The sequence below is a fragment of the Malus domestica genome, chromosome 07 (genome assembly GCF_042453785.1).
Source record: "Malus domestica chromosome 07, GDT2T_hap1".
NCBI lineage: Eukaryota > Viridiplantae > Streptophyta > Magnoliopsida > Rosales > Rosaceae > Malus > Malus domestica.
The window spans coordinates 35,887,134-35,905,046 of NC_091667.1; the positions used below are offsets into that span (position 1 = coordinate 35,887,134).

Consider the following 17,913-nt stretch of genomic DNA (forward strand, 5'->3'; position numbering starts at 1 on the left):
GTTGTCACGCAAGTGGGCAGCCAAGTTGAACCCCTAAACGAGCCAGGGGAGGGAGTTCGTGGTGCTGGCAGACTTATGCAAAGTGATTCTCCTCCGCGTTCGAGTGGGGAATCTAAGAAATGGCGTCGGAAGGGTAGGTCAGGAGGGGAGAAGGTTCCTTCAGTTCATTTACATCCTGTAGCAGTTGGTGGAGTTTTGGACCATCATGAGGCATCACCTGTGTCGTATCATAGTAGTTTTGGGGGTTGTTCTGCTGGCACGGTTGAGGAGCTGCAGGGGGGAGATATAGGGGAGACAGTTGCTAGTCCCGTGAAAAGAGGTAGTTCGGAGGCGGTTGGGGAGCCAAGTCAGGTTTCGTTGAAAAAAATCAAAATAGTTACTAATCCTCTGGAGGTATGTGATGGTTTGGAGGTGGGGGTGGAGAACGAGCGGATTGATTTGCTAGACCGTGATGAAGGGATATATTCGATAGGTGGTGGCGGCTGGCCTTTAACAGCCGCACGATCACCATGAGTTATATCTTCTGGAACTGCCGTGGTCTTGGGTCGGACACGGTAGTTCGAGCCCTGCATGGGCTTATTCGTAAGTATCGGCCCTCTATGGTCTTTCTATCGGAAACGAAAATGAAAGACCATAGGATTGATGGAGTGAGGCGCAGATTGGGTTTTCAGAAGGGATTCAATGTTCCTCCTGTTGGTAGATCGGGGGGATTGAGCATCTGGTGGGGTGAGGATTTAGAGGTAAATATTCAGATGTCTTCCAAGCATGTCATTGATGCTTGGGTTCGTTTAGTGGATGAAGCTTCTTGGACTCGTGTGACTGATGTCTATGGTACTGCTTATCGGGAGGAGAAAGCTTCTTTTTGGGAGTGGATGAATCATCAGTTTAGTCCATCTTCGATCCCTTGGATATGTGGTGGGGACTTTAATGAGTTCCTTTGGGAGTCGGAGAAGTCCAGTGGCTCGCAAGTGTTATATAATCGGCCTCAATACCTGGCCACTTTCCTGAATACTGCGGAGCTCAGCGATCTTCATTTTCATGGCTCACCATTTACTTGGCGAGGAAGGCGTAATGGTGAATTGGTGGAGGAACGTCTTGATAGAGCTTTGTCTAACCAGTCCTGGCAGGAGTGCTGGCCTAATACATTGGTTATTCATGGCACTGTCATTGGGTATGTGGGTTGATCGTTGGTTACCTTCTCTGACTTTGGGTCATCCTCTGCCGGGACAGGTGTCTGTCACTAGAGATACTCGGGTTGCTTCTCTTCTGTCGACTTCTCCCCGTATGTGGAATATTGATTTTCTTCTTCCGTTTCTTTCGGTGGAGGAGAGGTCTGCGATTTTAGCAACCCCACTTGGCGATGATATGCAGCAGGAATGTCTTGTTTGGCCACACACTCGTAATGGAATGTATGTTGTGCGGTCTGGATATCATTGGGCTAGATCTTCTCGTCAGCTTGTGGTGCCTACCCGTGCGTCCTCATCGTCCACGTTTCATTCGCAACTTTGGATGCTGATCTGGAGGTTAAAAACTCCTCCAAAAATTAAACATTTCATGTGGAGGCTTGCCCACGGGGCCTTGGCTACGTTTGAGAATCTCTATGTGCGGAAAATGGCTTCGTCCCCTCTGTGCCCGATTTGTCAAATGCAGGAGGAATCTCTGGAGCACATTTTCTTGTTGTGTCCTTGGGTGGAGCCTATTTGGTTTGGAGGTATGCTAAATCTCAGAATTGATAGATCTTCAATCTCTTCTTGGTTAAATTGGTTCCTTTCCGTTGCTTCTCGTCGTTATGGATCAAAGGAGGAGCGAAGTGAGATTATTTCTTATATTGCTTTTTCCTGTTGGCATATTTGGATAGCCCGCTGTAATTTTTTGTTCCAGCATGTTACTCTCAACCCTCATCAAATTCTTATGGCCATTCGCTCTGCTCGCCGGCTCTTTTTTTAAGCGAAGAGTGCACCAGATCTTGCTTCGTCTGTTGAGCTGCCTCAGGTTGGTCCGGAAGCTAGATGGACTCCTCCTCCCCTCCATTTCTTTAAGGTAAATGTTGATGCTAGCTGGTCTTCTTCTTCTTCGTCGGGTTTCGTTGGGGTTGTGATCAGGACAGATGGGGGGCTGTTTGTGGCTGCCAGGCGGGAGCATATCTCTGCTCCTAGTGTTGCTTCCGCGGAGGCTTTGGCATTGGTGAAGGGGTGTGAGCTTGCCGCGGGTTTGGGTCTTGGCAGTATCATTGTGGAATCTGATTCTAAGGATTCCATCTCTGCTTTAACGGCGTCGTTAGAGACGGGCAGATGGGAGGCTTTTCCTACCTTAGCTATTGCTAAACGTTTGGGAGAGTCCTTTCAGGACTGTCGCTGGACTTGGGTTCCAAGATCAGCAAATCAAGCGGCGGATCTGTTGGCGTCGCGTACCTGTACGGAGATGTGCAATTTATGTTGGGTCAACCGACCCCCATCTTCGTTGGTTCATGTCCTCGATAAAGACGGCTTGCCTTGTCCCCATTGAGTTGTTGGGTTGTTGGGGACGACAGTGGATCTTGGTGATACTGTCTGTTTTTTCATCCCCTTTATTGCTTGGTTTGATTTTTGGTTCCTGTTGGCCTTCCTGATGGCCTTCTGTGTTCTCTGTGGCATCTGTGCCCTGGTTCTCCTTCCCTTAATGAAGTTTTGAACCTTGTTTTTCAAAAAAAAAGTACTGACCGTATCATTTTCTATTTTTATTGCTTTTTTCTTTTTCTATTGAATTTTTTTTACCTTCCTACCTTACTTTATTATTTTTTATTTTCACGCAATATTTTCCTTGAGCATTAAGGAAAACTTTATAAGGCATTTGGAAGTGGATTTACTACTTATTGAGCAACAAATGTATATTTAGTAGAATATTTAAACCAAAAACTAAAAAATAAGTAAAAATATGGTAGTGAGGCCCAAACCATTGTAAATTGTTCTGCCCTCAAGAATACCAACGAAAAGTGTTACCTTAATTTTCAAAACTTCACTAAGAGCGAATATGAAAATAAATAGATTGAAAGATGATTTAGGGCGAGGATTGGTAGTATGGTACCGATCTTTCCCTATTCTAATTTACTTACTTTATTTGAGCAACGACTATTAAATTCAAATATCTTTAAATTTAGACTATAAATCGTTGATTACAAGTGTTTAAATATGAATTATAATAGATTTTATATGAAATAATATATTTTGAAGAACATGAATATGATAGTTTGTTGTTAAGGTAATCGAAATACAAGAAAAATTAACAACAAAAAAAAAAGAAAAAAAAAGGAAACATTTGAAAAGCAGGGATCGTTATGATACTAGCGAGTAGCGACTTATGTGAGGTACAGTCACTACCTCACTAGCGGTAGCTCTTATTTTCAATCGGTAGAAACATACCGATCATATCATTTTCTATTTTATTTATTTATTTTGTACTTTTTTTTCTTTTTCCGTTGAATTTTTTTTCTTCCTACCTTACTTTATTTAGATTCAAATTTCTTTAGATATATATCTATATCCTTGTTTTGCTGCCCATCTTTCGTGCGCGGAGCCCCCCTCCCATTTTCTGTGAGCAGAGCTCACCTCATTTTGCGTGCTCAAAATCCGTCTCGTTTTACGAGCACAGGGTCTGCCTCATTTTTTGAGCGCTCGGTGTGCCTCGTTCTGTGTGAGCGGAGTTCGCCTCGTTTTACTTGTGTCGAGCCCGCCTAACACATGTTTTTTTGTTAAAAATGCAAACTTTTTTATTTTGCGAAATATTTTTCGTGAGCATTAAGAAAAACTTTTTAAGGCATTTGGAAGTGGTTTTATTGTCTATGAAGCAATAAATGTAAGTTTAGTAGAATATTTAAGTCAAAAACTAAAAACATAAATGAAAAAGTAGTAGCGAGGCCCAAACATTGTTAAAATAGGGTTCCATCCTCAAGAATATCAACGAAAAGTCTTAATTTTATTTTTTTAAACTTCACGATGAGGCGCATGTGAAAATAAATAGATTGAACGATGATTTATGAACGAATTTGCAAAACCAACTAAAAACCGTGAGTGTAAGTACTGATGTACTTTTATAAAAAGTGGGTATAAAAAAAAGCTGAACTCAAAAAAGTGTTTGGTAAACACATAAAAACAACTTATTTTCATAGTTTTGGGTTAAAAAAAAGCTGAAAACGTGAAGTAGCAAAAATGAGTTTATTCTCACAGCACAGCAGAAGCAGTTTTTTTTTTTTTTTCAAAGCACAGCAATACCAAACCAGCCAACCCTTTTTTATGAAAAATGCCAAATTTTTATTTTCTCGTAATATTTTCTGTCAGTATTATGGAAACACATTATAAGGCATTTGGAAACAATTTTACGGTTTATTGATACACAAATGTTTTTTTAGTAGAATATTTAAAACGAAAACTTAAAAATAAATGGACAAAAATTGTAGTGTGGCACAAAATATTGTTGAAACGAGGTCTCCATCTATTTAGAATATCAACAGTCTTATATGTCAAACCTTTTTGTGCTACGAAGGTGAAAGAAAATAAATTTTACAACGATTTTTGTACAAATTTACAAAATCGCAGAGAAACAGTGATGATTAGCCCACGTTTTTTATTGAAAAAAAATGCTAAATTTTTTATTTCTACAAAATATTTCCCGGTATGAATAAAAGTAACTTATAAGATAATTGAAAGTAGTTTTACCATTTATTGAGCTACAAATATATTTTTAATAGAATATGTAAGCCAAAAACTAAAAAATAAATTGGGCAAAAATTGTAGTCGGGCCCAACACATTGCCAAAACTGGACTTCATCTACAAGAATATCAACAAAAAATCTTACATGACTGTTCAAAACCTCATGGTGCGATGGAGGTGAAAACAAATAGATTTTTGTACAAATTTGCATAATCGACAAAAAACCGTAATGGTTAGCCAACGTTTTTTGTTTAGAAAAATGTAAATTTTTTATTCTTGAAAAATATTTTTCATCATGATTAAGAGTAAAATCTACAAGGCAATTGACAGTGATTTTACTATTTATTTAGTCAAATATGTATTTTTAATAGAATATTTAAGCCGAAATTTTTTGTTGTATGCATTAAAGAATTTATTATTAGTGATTTGGAGAGAGTCTTACCATTATTAGTGACTTTTGAGTCTGCACTCCAATTTTGTTGATGACAAAAACACAAAGATGATAAAACAAAATTGCATTAATTAATCGTAGGTACACTTCAATGTCAATGAAGAAAAATGTGTGTGTGTGTGAGAGAGAGAGAGCGAGAGAGAGAGAGAGAGAGAGAGGGGCTATTGGATGCTGTAAAAGAATAACGATGGCATTACAAGAAGAGATGATTTTCCTTCCCCGAAAACTTGGCAATAAACTAATTCAATGACGTTCAACCGGATCTTCTTCGGTTCGCATCTTTGCTGGGCAGACCACTGTTTTCCTCCCACATTTTCCATAACGTTTCGAAATTGAGCATACCCTTAGTTAACAGGAACTTTACTAGTATGTTGAACGGATGAGCTCGTTGTCTTCGACCTCTCAAAAGTCCGGTGGTCTGTCAGCTCAGCATCGATTATATGTTTAACGGCTCTGCCTCGCTGTCCCTCTCCTTCATTGATACCCAATCTTCAGTCTCTGTTGACAGAATCAAACAGTTCCATCCGTGAGCACCAAAAATATAAGGTAACTTTAACGAAAAGCATCCAGTACTGTTCACTTTAACGAAAAACCACATTTTTACACTAAAAAGTCAATTCTGGTACTATTCACTTTACCCTTTATTTTGTCCTTATCATCAAAACTCAAAGTTTTCAAGCCCTTTTTATTAGTTTTCCTAAAATATTAAGGATGCCAAAGGATGTGGTTGGAGTGAAAGTACGACTTACTGGGCTTGTCTGAAATCGCCATGAGGCGCCTCTGCAAGAGACATGCTACGAAGAGGAAGATCGAGCACATACCAAACATAACTGTCATTGGAAACGCATCAACCTGCAAAGACATACAAAATCAGCTCGCTAGTTACAAAAGAGGTGGACTGAGCACACTTAGGTGATAACATCACGTCCGGAAGACAAAACAAGATTGGTCCACCTAAAGGCCAATTTGCCTACTTCACCCACATCTACAGGTCTAATGTAATTGCAAGGTCAAGAACTGTAACATACATTATACAGCACAACGCAGACAAAAATGTTGAGAGGAATGCGGAAGAAGTTCATGATGGTGCTCCGGGCCTCCTCAGGGATGTACTGAGATCTCATCTTCATGATGGACGGCCAGAATAGTCCTACACAAGCCTCAAAGGCACAGAATCCAAGAAGCTGGATGCAACCAGCAAAAGAGATGCTCCCTCCTTTCACATTGGATGGTGCTACCAAGAACTGTTTGAAATTAGCAAAGTTAGGGAACAGCACGACAACATAGAATAATAAAGAAAACAATACACTGGAATCCTAACATACACTGGTCACAATGGGAAGCAGGAGAGAGGCAGCTGAGATGGCAAAGACAATCTGCATATAGCTCTCGACTCTAGGTGATTGGCGAGCCATCAACCGGGATGCAAGGGAGCTTCCGAGCATTGAAGACAACATGAAAGTCGCAAAAATAAAACCATGTGGAATGTCCTCGTCATTGGGGCTCAGAGCAGGAGTCCAGAGGAACACAAAGGTATACATAGAACCTTCAAACAGAGACTGTATAGCACCCAGTAGCGCGATTTTCTCATCTGAACCACATAAAAAAAAGGTAATAATAAATGAGGCAGAACATAACAGAAAAATAGACCATGAGGTTGGAAAGGGAATGACAAGAAATCGCAGGACATATGTAGGCTTAAACACCACAGCCAACCATTAAACATACACAATTTATCATCCAAAAATATTAGCTTAAGTTTATAGTATACCAGAAGCAATGGCAACAGCAGCACCCCGGAACTGGGTAAACAAGTCCTTGCTCTCTGAAGGATCTCCATAATTCTCTGTCCAAGTGCACAAAATCACAAACATTCCAATTGTGAGAAAGCATGAAGCAGCATCGAAGGGTGCCACAGGCCCAAGAGCCAGTGCATCAACCAGTGTATTTCCAAGCAACCCAGCCAAAATAGCAACAACACCATTGCCAAGAAATATTGCCTTTGAGAATGTAATTGACAGCCACTGTTGTTCAAAACCTCTCTGCACAGTCAAGATGAAGATCACATATAAGATTTATTGATACAAAGGGTTAAAATTTCGAAATCAATCAAAATTTTCACAGTTCACAACCCCAACCAAGTGAAACAGCGCCTAGTCTACCTCATTGCCTATGTGTAACAAATAATGACATCCAAAAAAATTACAAAGGCAACAAATTTTGCACCCCAAGCAAGCAAGTTTTTTCTAATATAAGCCAGTGAGCACGATAATAGTACCCTTCGAAGACAAATTCACCCTGTTGAGTGAAGTGACCATCCACTAAAACTATACATCTAGAGTGGATCTGTAAGCAAACAATCTTTAAAAAAAGGATCTTTAACGAAAAGCTCCCGGTACTGTTCACTTTAACGAAAATCCACATTTTTACACTAAAAAATCAATTCTGATACTATTCACTTTACTCCTTATTTTGTAAGTTTTCAAGTCCTTTTCCTTAGTTTTCCTTAAAAAAAAAAAAAACAAAGGGCAGAGCAACGATCCCTTACCTTGTTGTGTTCTGCAACAAGCCATGATTCAAATGCTGAAAATAGAAGTGATGTGGCAATACCGCCCAAAATACGCCCCAACATCAAAACTTTGTACTGAGGAGAATGCTTGGTGATGCAGCTCAGTATGTAAGTTATACAATAAGTAATGCACGCCCTCTTTCGGCCCCTAAATTCACGACACCATCAGCGAAAAGTTATTGAATAATCATGGAACCATTTAACATATGACAGCGCGAAAACTCACTGTTTGTCTGCCAGAGATCCAACAATTGTTCCAAACAACATGGAGGACCCAAAACCAGCAATGAAAAGCTGTCCGATGTCGCCTTTTCCGTATCCGTACGTACTGTACAGGTAGTAGACATAAGGACCCTGCAACCAGTCCCCAGCTATCGCCATAAAACCATTAATTTGTCAGTAATTTAAACCAATTCTTCATTCAATTAGGGAAGTTCAAACATAATTAGCAAAACCCCCTCAAATTAAAGTGCAGCTCAGATCCAACTTCCTATTAACCAATTAAGAACAAATCAAAAGAAAATAGCTAGAATTAAAGCAATGCCAGCATCATTTTTCAACCAAGAAAACGATTAAAAATCCCAAAAATCTTATCAAAAGCATGCCCAGATCAATCAAAACTATCGGAAAACAGATTGAACAAGCAGATCTCGCAAATGGGCACTTAAATTTCCACTTAAAACTCCATAAAACTCACTAGTTGCATCAGATCGGATCAAAATTCATCAAATCAAGACACATGCATTTATACAAAAACGCATACAAACACGTACGCATTGAGAGAAACGATAATTTGGGTTAGATCCAGTGGGCTTACCCATCATGAGGGAGTAAACGAAAAGGTAATTGTTCTTGAAGACGTTGAAAGTTGACGGGGTGTTGATTCGGTCTTTGTTGCTCTTGCTGAGCTCCGCCGCGGCCACCACCGCCGCTAGTATCCCGAACACCATGTAGTAGAAAACCTCCATTGTTACTCTCTGCACTCTAGAGAGACAAAGGGAGAGGGGAGAGAGAGAGAGAGAGAGAGAGAGAGAGAGGAGAGTTTTAAGGTACGTGATGAGATAAATGGATTGTGTAAATATAGCACAAAGGAAGAAGATGATGGAGCTGCGATCCTCTGCATCAGCCTCTGTTTCTATAATTTGTAATGATTGGTCATAGAGTTGTATGTTTGACTAAACTGTGTTGACTTTGGAAACTGGTGGGGAGAAGAGTGCGAGTGCAGGAGAATCCCTTGAGAGAGATCGCGGGAGCGACCTACCAGGACGTGGTTGGAGTGATGTGACACGTGGCGACATCACGTTGCGTGATGTAGAGATAAATAGTGTCGGTGGTGATCTTTTTTGTGGGACCAGGGATGTGTGAGTGGGTGATTTAACAGGAACAGATCTCAAATCGAAATCAGACGGTTAAGACTTAAAAGTAATGTCGGATCTTGTACCCCAAGTCTGGGTATGACGTAGACGATTTCCCTAACTTTTCAATTTTTTTATTTTTATTTTAACAAAGGATATTATTTACAATAAGGAGAATAATTCAAATTCATCTTTGACGATAATCAAATCTCAACATCTCACTTACAAGTGAAAAATAATATCACTACACCGTAGTATTACGTGACACTAATTTGATGACTTTGGACTTATTGCAAAAATAAAATGTAAAATAGAAGTTATTTATTTTTTGTTTAAGTGAGAGTTATGACCTAAGCAAGTCTAAGTGCTTTTTCTTATTTTTCAAATGCTTATGGATTAAATAAATCGTGACAGTAGTTAGTCACCGAACGACTAAGCGACGTTAGATGGAAACTTGTATAACACTAGTTACAACTTACAAGTGAGTTTCTCATGTTATTCTTATAGTTTCTATCAAATTCCCACTAAGTTGTGAGCTAATTCGATATGCTTTTATAAGAGTTGCCAGACGAACAATGTGTTTGTTACCATAACTTTTTCTTCCCTTCATAATATCAAATATTAATTAAGATGTTATATAACTTATATCCTTATCATGTAATTTTATTTGATTCGTTGTTAGGCCAATTTGAAATTAAAAAAAGGCTAGCAACTTAATTACAACAACTTTTTTGGTTTTCAAAATTAAAATATGGACAATTTTGGATACATAGGTGTAACAGTTAATGTATTCAATATCTTAAAATGATCACATCTGAATAAACCTTTTAATAATGAATGGTCCAGAATATCTTTTAATACCTTAGATCTCAAGTCATGTGCAGATGGTTGATGCTGACTTATTAGAGTTAATAAGAAATGGGATTCCTTTAATTTAATAGCATATTCTTCCTATACTCTTCATATTGAGGACAGATTTTTCAATGTGTCAGAAATATAGTCTGGTAATTCAATTAAGATTTTGAGAGATTTTAATTCTTTTAATGAATTTAGGGGTATTCAATCAAGATTTTAAGTGTTTCTCTGAAAGTCAAGGTGTATTCAATTAGAATTTTAAGATAGTTCATTAAAATCCTTAGAAATCCGAGTGTATTCAATTAGGATTTTAAAGAAGTTTATAACATTTCAGGTGTATTCAATTAGAAATTGATTTCAAAGAATTTGAGAAAGTTTAGGAATTAGAATGAATTGGAGAGATTTTGTAGTGTATTTTAAGCATCCACAAATCTCACATATTCTCATGAGATTTTGAAGGAATTGAATCAAAATTTTATATGGAATCTCTAAAAATCAATTAAACTCCATAAATTCATGGATTTATAAATCCATTAAAATCTCTCAAATTCTCAATTGAATACACCCCTAAGTATCATAAACTCATAATACAAATGATTGGATACTTAAAAAAATAAAAATTCAACCACTTATATAATAACACTTAGTATATCGAGCCGTATTTCTGATACATCTAAAAATTTCTCCATTCCATGGAGCCTGGAGGAATGCTTCCTATGCAAATTATTAATGAATTATGTAACCTTATTTAATTCAGGACCGACGGCAACGGAATCTCTGTAGTCCTGCACTATGGGGCAATCAGAGTATGTCTCAGCGTCCCCAATGATTGGACCCCAAGCATTTATTTTTTCTTCAATTTTCGATTTCATTTTAAATAAGTAAACATGTCATACGAGCATAATTCATATGTAAAAGAAAAAAGATAAGGGTGAACGAAAGCCAGGTTGGAAGGAGCGTTGATCTTTTGTGAGTTGAAATCCTTTCCGAATTTTTGTGTCTAGAGCAAGCGGATCCAGAAATTCAAATTAGTCACTTTAAATCATGCGGTCCTCATTAGCTAGCCCATCCTAATGTCCCACTTCACAAAAAAAGTCTTTAAACGGTTCGGATTTCCAAGTCCGCCTGCTCTGGACACAGAGATCCTCTCAAGTTGATCCATGTTGGCTAATATGGATGGTCCTACAACAACATGACAAGAGGGGGGTGGCTGGTGAAGATGAAAGAAACTGAAACAGCAATAGACCCTCAGAAATATCCACCACAAACTCAGATTTGGGAAGAGAAAGAGATAAAATCCCATAACCATAATATCCATGGCCCTTCATTTACTTCACTCAAAAAATAAGCACTCAAAACATCACAAAACACCAATTCCAATTGTTTCTGTATTGAATTATTGAAATTATTGAACCAGATTATTTAGATTATAAAGCTGCTGATTTCTTGGGGTTTTTTGAGGCCATAAATATTTTTGGAATTAATGGCTTCTCTGACTTCGATCACACTGCACCAATCTTCTTCTTCCCCATTGGGATCATTGGCTTCAAAGCATTGTCACCATAACCAGAATTCCTGCTGGCATACAGCCGTCGGATCAGTCAGATCATCATCATCAGCATCCACAAGGCAACAGTTTTCATCACAAGGCCTCAGAATCCGCAGTGCAGCGACAAAACAAGCCAAAACGCCAGGTACAACTGTAAATCCTGTATTTACACATATCAGAGTAGTTTAGAATATCGCTTTGTCAAAAAAAAAAAAACGATGATAATTGTACTTTTAATCCACCCTCACTTGGTTTCTTGATTCTCTTGTTTTGGAGAGGTTAGCTGAAGAGGACTGGAAGACTAAGAGGGAACTTCTCCTACAGAAAAAGGTACACTTGTTTTCATCTGAAACAGATAAGAGTTCAATCAAAGAACGTAACACGTGAATATTCCGCTCTGATACCATGTTAGAACGTTAGCATTGAACTAAGAACAGAAGTAGAAGTTGATCTTCAACAATCACCAACGCCGAAAATTTGAAAAAAAATGTGCAGGTGAGGAGTGTGGATGTGAAAGAAGCTCTGAGGCTTCAAAAGGAAAACAACTTTGTGATTCTTGACGTGCGGCCTGAAGCGGAATTCAGAGAGGTTTGGTTAAGTTTTCTTCGTCGTGATTGCATTTGTCACCCTTGCCGTCATGCCAATCTCCGCAGGAAGTTCGAGTTGGCTTGACTAATTACCGGAAAATGAATGTCTATGGTCAATGTAGGCTCATCCGGCGGGGGCGATCAACGTGCAAATATACAGGCTTATAAAGGAGTGGACAGCATGGGACATTGCCCGCCGTGCTGCTTTTGCATTTTTCGGCATCTTTGCGGGCACAGAAGAGAACCCTGAGTTCATGTCAAGTATGTATAAGCTTTGCTTTGTCTACAGCTACAGAAACACCAAATAATAACAATGTTGTGGTAAATGATAACAGGTGTGGAATCGCAGCTAGATAAGAAGGCAAAGATAATAGTGGCTTGCGCCGCCGGAGGTACGATGAAACCGACCCAAAATCTCCCGGAAGGTCAACAGTCAAGGTGATTCAGTTTAATTTCTTCCTCCTTGAGACTTCGATTCATAGCGGAGTTGATCACTCACACCAGTCTCTGCAGATCACTGATAGCAGCCTACTTGCTCGTCCTCAACGGTTACACGAATGTCTTCCACTTAGACGGCGGACTTTACGCGTGGTTTAAGGAGGAGCTGCCATCGGTTGCGGAAGAAGAAGAGTGAAGTGCCGGTGGTGGTGGCGGTACGAAAGAAAGATGCTTCAACGGAGCAAAGTTTTGTTCATAAACGAATGACTGCGTGCGTGTGTGCCAATGATTTCTCGGATGCAAATTGAACGTTCTTGTAATGAAACTACCAACAATGCGTTGGTATTGCATCGAAATATAACAACGAAATCGGAAAAATCCATCCGTAATGTCTTCATCGTCTCCATAAAAAAAAAATAACAATAGCAGAAACAGCAGGCTCATAGTTCACAAAGGAAATTGGAGAAAATTTCACAAAGTTAAGAAACAGGATGATTGTTACATGATGTATCGTCGCAGCAACCGGAGATCGTGTCCTTTCCACCGCGCCCCATGTACACGACCCGTGACAATCCGGTATCAAAGTTGCAACTCATCTACAATAGCAAGTCATTGAAGCACGAAAAGGTCGAATTTTTTTAAGCTTTACAAGGTGCCATGAGAAAAGTTATCTTCTATTCCACATTAATGGATCAAATGGAGATAGCACACGAGAGATGAGTGATCATGACGTCTCTTGAAGCCTGTATATGGTGATTTCTTGCTGCTTGAAATACCGTCGGTCCTCTTCATCAACCAGAACAAGATTCAAATAATACTTCACGCTGAATTTGTTATTGATGTTGCGGTGTGTTGGTGTGAGTTCATAAGGGCTAAGAAACAATCTAATGGGAATTGATTCACCTGAAAAAGGCAAGCATGTGCATGTAAACCATTCATCTATGGACAGTTGAAGAATTGCAGCAAGATTTAGACGTAACTCAATATTTCCCAAAAACTTCATTCACGTTTACCAGACCATCCGAATTGAAAATACAAATGTGCTAAAAAAATTTCAAATTACACAGCCATCACCCACCTGCATGAGCATAAACTGGATATATAAGAAAGCGGAAGAGTTAATGAACATACCTCTTACTGGAGCACCATCCATCAACTCAAACTTAGCAAGTGTCTCTGTCTCAACATGGGTGTTGGGCCCTGACCCTGTTGACTCTCGACGCCTGATCTCCAGATCCATATTCTTTATCTTGATTCTCACAAGAAGAAAATATATCTTGCCAATAATAACGTCTTTCAGATGGTACCTGTATATCAAGTATCAACACACCAATAATTAATGCCAAATTGTTCTCTTTTGTTTTAATAACAACTCTAGGCACGAAGTTCTTGTACAAGCCCGCTATATAAAAGTGAAATCAGGCTATGGTTGTAAAGGCAATGAAACATAACATTTGAAAACAGCCATTGTTTCCGGATTTCATCTCATGCATGTAAACCACTAATGACAAACACAAAACCCTGGTCATGAAATGCATTTCGACTTACTTGCTCTTGTTGTACTCAAACTCAATGTGCAGACAATCTTCGATTCCGACTTCCATCTGCAAAGGCAATAAAATTAGAAGACGAACCATTGAGGGAGGACTAACAATGGGGTGGCTGTTGGATCACACTAGACAGATGCACCATAAAATGGAATTAGGTAATGGATGAATAGAAGCAAACTTTTTTATTGCAGTCCTTATTTGGTACTCACCTTGATGCTATTGTTAATAGATGGAGGTGGGGAATAGTTGCGAACCTGAAGCACAGAATGACATCAATACAAACTATGAGAATGCTACATGACTAGTGAGTGTGAATGGTACAGAAGATCACTTATATGGAAACACCGTAAGTCGTAAATTGTGAGCAGGTTATGGAAGCATAGATAATAAAAAGTGACAATGCACAATGCTCAAAAGATCCTGGTATTCCGAGAGGAGAGAGAGAGAGAGAGAGAGAGAGAGAGAGAGAAGATCACTTATATGGAAACACCGTAAGTCGTAAATTGTGAGCAGGTTATGGAAGCATAGATAATAAAAAGTGACAATGCACAATGCTCAAAAGATCCTGGTATTCTAAGAGAACGAGAGATTACCACAAAATCCTGGTATTCCACTATGCTACTACCATAACCACGACTAATTGTGACTTTCAGAACATACCTGGGAAAAGCAAATTTACAATATGTCATAGCATGAATTAATTATTATGAACATGATGTTTTCCATCTACACTAGTGTAGAAAAACGTAAAAGGTGCCAATAGATATTTACTTCAATAAACAAAATAAGAATGAAAATATAAATAACTATCAACGTCTTAAAACTTACCTAAGTCTCACATTCACCCCGTTGTAAGTCTCATATGGCATCTCAACTGTAGAAAACTCAAAAGGATATGTTTTCCTTTCATATATCTCTCCAGGAACATCAAGTTCACGAACTGTTAACAAGAGTAATGCAATTAGAGCTTTGAAGAATAAGGTGGAAGGGATAAACAACAAATTTAAAGCCAATTAAATGAAACACAGCACCTTTTTTTCTTCAGTAAAAAATTGGAACGCCAAAATTATAATAGGGTTCATTTCTAATGTAAAAGGTTGTAAACAAAGTACCAAAATCAGTAGTTTGAAAAACTGAGTAGAAACTGTACAAAGCTAATGAAATGAAGCCAAAGCAAACTCACCAAGAGAAGTAAAGTCATAAAAGTTGCCTCTGTCAAAGTACATCTCTGCAACATAAAATAAAGTCTATTAGAGTGCTACGGTAAGAAGTAAAAATCCTAAAAAAATGCTATTGGCCAAGAAGAAAGGAACAACAATTACAGGCAGGAGCAGTTCGATTAGCATGCTGTCAACCAAAAACCAAACCTCATGCTATAATTTTCACATTAAACCTCCATCATCCCAAATCATACAAAATATAACACAGGACACTAGCAAGACAATAAAAGAAAAAAACAATACCGATTTGACCGAGAAGCTCGACTTTAACTCCATTGTGTTCGACCTTCTTCCCTTGAATTGGTTCTATATTAATCTGACAATGACAACAAAGAAAGGAAATATCTTTAAGAGGTGATCTTTATAGTCTAAACTACTCAAAATCAATTTCCTCAAGATTCAACCTTTGTGTACTATAATGCTTATCATTTAAAACAATACAATCAAACAATTTACCTTCCCAAAAATGTTTTCTTGACTTTGAAAAAGTGGGACCAATACTGCTTGGCCACTTTCCTTCTTTAAAGGGACCTACAAAATAAGATCAGAGATGAGGGGAAGAAGTATGCGATTTTCCAATCCCATACAGTTGTACTTTGGATAATAGATTCGCAATTAATAAAGCCACAGATAAATAAACCACTAAATAAAATGATCTATTGGAACTAACAAGGAGCATGAGCTACCACCTATAATATGTATGATAACGATCTTGAAAGGGAAAAATATCTCAATGTACTATTTGCATGTAGATTACCTGCTTTCGAGTTTTGGCATCAGAAAATGTGATTGAAATGTTGCAGGATGGTTTGAATGCTCCAATTAGGTAATTCTGCGACAAATTTGAAATGAGCCATATTAATACTACAAAGAATTCCTCGCGGTTTATAACCAGACTAAACAATAACGGCAGAAACCATTAGCTGTTCATGAAACCTTACCATGTTGATCAGGATAAAAAGCCCAGTTCCTAATAGCTCACTCAAGAGACCTGCAAAATTCGATGTGGACAATTCATACCTCAACACACATTATAAAGCATGCCTCTCTCGCTAATCGTGCATATATACCAAACACTAAAATCGTAGTTTCCTTCAAGACCCGAAAAGTTCACCTAAATAAACTTTAAAACTAATAGTAGTCAACTTAAGACACACATAGCTTGCACTTACAAAGGTGCAAAATTTATCTGTTTATGCACAAAAAAAAATTGTTCTAAGCTCGTAAATCACAATTTACTCACTTAATCCTACAATTTAAAAAGCTAAAACCCCAATGCATGAATTGTAACCCAAAACAGCTAAAATGCACAACCACCCAGTATTTCCAAGCTCAAAACTTGTGCCCTAATTCTCATAGATAAAAAGGATTTCCCAATTCAACTGCATATATACCTAATCGGCTCTAAATAGGCGTAAAATGGGGAGCAATTGAGATCAAAATTCAACCGATCATCAGCCTAAATCAGAAGAAAAGTAGTAAATTTACAGGGAAGATTTTGAAAACGGAGTTGAAGATTTATGAATTTCACGTACCTTATGACGACGAAGAAAGAGATCGGCGAGCGCTGCGAATTGGGGTTTTAGGGCTGACGGAGAAGAAGAGCGAAACCACCCCTTGATTGACAGTTGGGAATGAGACTCAAAGTCTATTGCTTTCTTCTTCAAGCCGTGCTCGTTCTCACGTGCGAGCACGGGACCGAACATTTGGTTTTCCCTTTGTCACATAATTTTAAGAGTTACAACCGTTTAGAACTCGTTTGGATATACTTGTACTTCCTGAAGTAAGCACATAACTAATGTTTGATATGGATGTAACGTAAAATAAATCAGAGGCTAATTGATATGTTTTTAACTTTCGTATGAGTTTTTATTTGATTAAAAAAAACTTACGTAGTTTGTGAAAACTTCCAAAGTTGCTTGAAAGATTGCCAATAACAAATCAAAAAACTTGTCTTGCTACCAGTTACATACAACATATGTTTATTTATTTCATCATATTATTAGTTTCGTAATAGAAACTCTCGACACAAGGGCGTAATCAATAAATACTCAAAGTAGGTTAACGGATTACGTATTTGTATACGTTCAAATTATTTTGTATATATTATTCTCAAGACATGACCCTTCTCACCGACGGAACCTTTTATAAAAATAAAAGCTGACATAAATTTCACAAATATGCAAATTATGAGTCGTTGACCCGTATGTTTCTAGGACTCATAAGATTAAAAGAAAAAAAAAGGAGAATATGGATGCTAGATACGATAATAGTTGTGGTTATTTATGAAATAAATTTTTATATTACTGAAATTTGCTACCCTCGCATGAAGAGGTATTCTAGGAATCCGCATCCTCGCCGGATCCTCTTTGCAAGGATCCTGAGAATCCGTGAATCATATATATTCATCGTATATCATACGGTCAGAACTCATTTTAAATGTTTTTATTTAAAATTAAATACAAATAGTATCTGACAAAAACTGATCGTACGATTTACGATAAACGGACACAATTTACGAATCTTTAAGATCCTCACCAAAATAATCCGAAGATGATCTTGTTGGTTATTATAGCACCTCAACCAGTAATGGGGCGAATCAACCTGACAAAACTAAATATTTTGTGCTATTAGATGATTTTATTTTTTGTTA

At 38.1% G+C, this 17,913-nt stretch overlaps 3 protein-coding genes across 3 annotated transcripts; 1 reads left to right on the forward strand and 2 right to left on the reverse strand.

Moving 5' to 3' along the window:
- Nucleotides 1–5,186: 5,186 nt before the first annotated feature.
- LOC103439914 (uncharacterized) lies at nucleotides 5,187–8,928 on the reverse strand. Its single transcript, XM_008378555.4, has 8 exons — nucleotides 8,524–8,928; nucleotides 7,933–8,077; nucleotides 7,686–7,854; nucleotides 6,909–7,179; nucleotides 6,463–6,728; nucleotides 6,166–6,381; nucleotides 5,887–5,989; nucleotides 5,187–5,635 (listed from the first exon to the last, which is right to left on the reverse strand). Exons 1-8 carry the CDS (start codon nucleotides 8,672–8,674, stop codon nucleotides 5,574–5,576), a joined length of 1,383 nt encoding a protein of 460 aa, XP_008376777.1. The 5' UTR covers nucleotides 8,675–8,928; the 3' UTR covers nucleotides 5,187–5,573.
- A 2,131-nt stretch (nucleotides 8,929–11,059) lies between these two features.
- On the forward strand, nucleotides 11,060–12,872 carry LOC103439912 (rhodanese-like domain-containing protein 14, chloroplastic). The gene is made up of 6 exons (XM_008378553.4): nucleotides 11,060–11,610; nucleotides 11,749–11,795; nucleotides 11,961–12,053; nucleotides 12,175–12,313; nucleotides 12,388–12,490; nucleotides 12,566–12,872. The coding sequence occupies exons 1-6, from the start codon at nucleotides 11,400–11,402 to the stop codon at nucleotides 12,684–12,686; spliced, it is 714 nt and encodes a 237-aa protein (XP_008376775.1). The 5' UTR covers nucleotides 11,060–11,399; the 3' UTR covers nucleotides 12,687–12,872.
- Nucleotides 12,869–17,002, reverse strand: LOC103439913 (vacuolar protein sorting-associated protein 26A). The gene is made up of 12 exons (XM_008378554.4): nucleotides 16,796–17,002; nucleotides 16,202–16,251; nucleotides 16,018–16,092; nucleotides 15,717–15,791; nucleotides 15,504–15,576; nucleotides 15,224–15,268; nucleotides 14,869–14,980; nucleotides 14,634–14,700; nucleotides 14,250–14,294; nucleotides 14,039–14,094; nucleotides 13,622–13,797; nucleotides 12,869–13,393 (listed from the first exon to the last, which is right to left on the reverse strand). Exons 2-12 carry the CDS (start codon nucleotides 16,202–16,204, stop codon nucleotides 13,215–13,217), a joined length of 906 nt encoding a protein of 301 aa, XP_008376776.2. The 5' UTR covers nucleotides 16,205–16,251; nucleotides 16,796–17,002; the 3' UTR covers nucleotides 12,869–13,214.
- Between the last annotated feature and the right edge of the window lie 911 nt (nucleotides 17,003–17,913).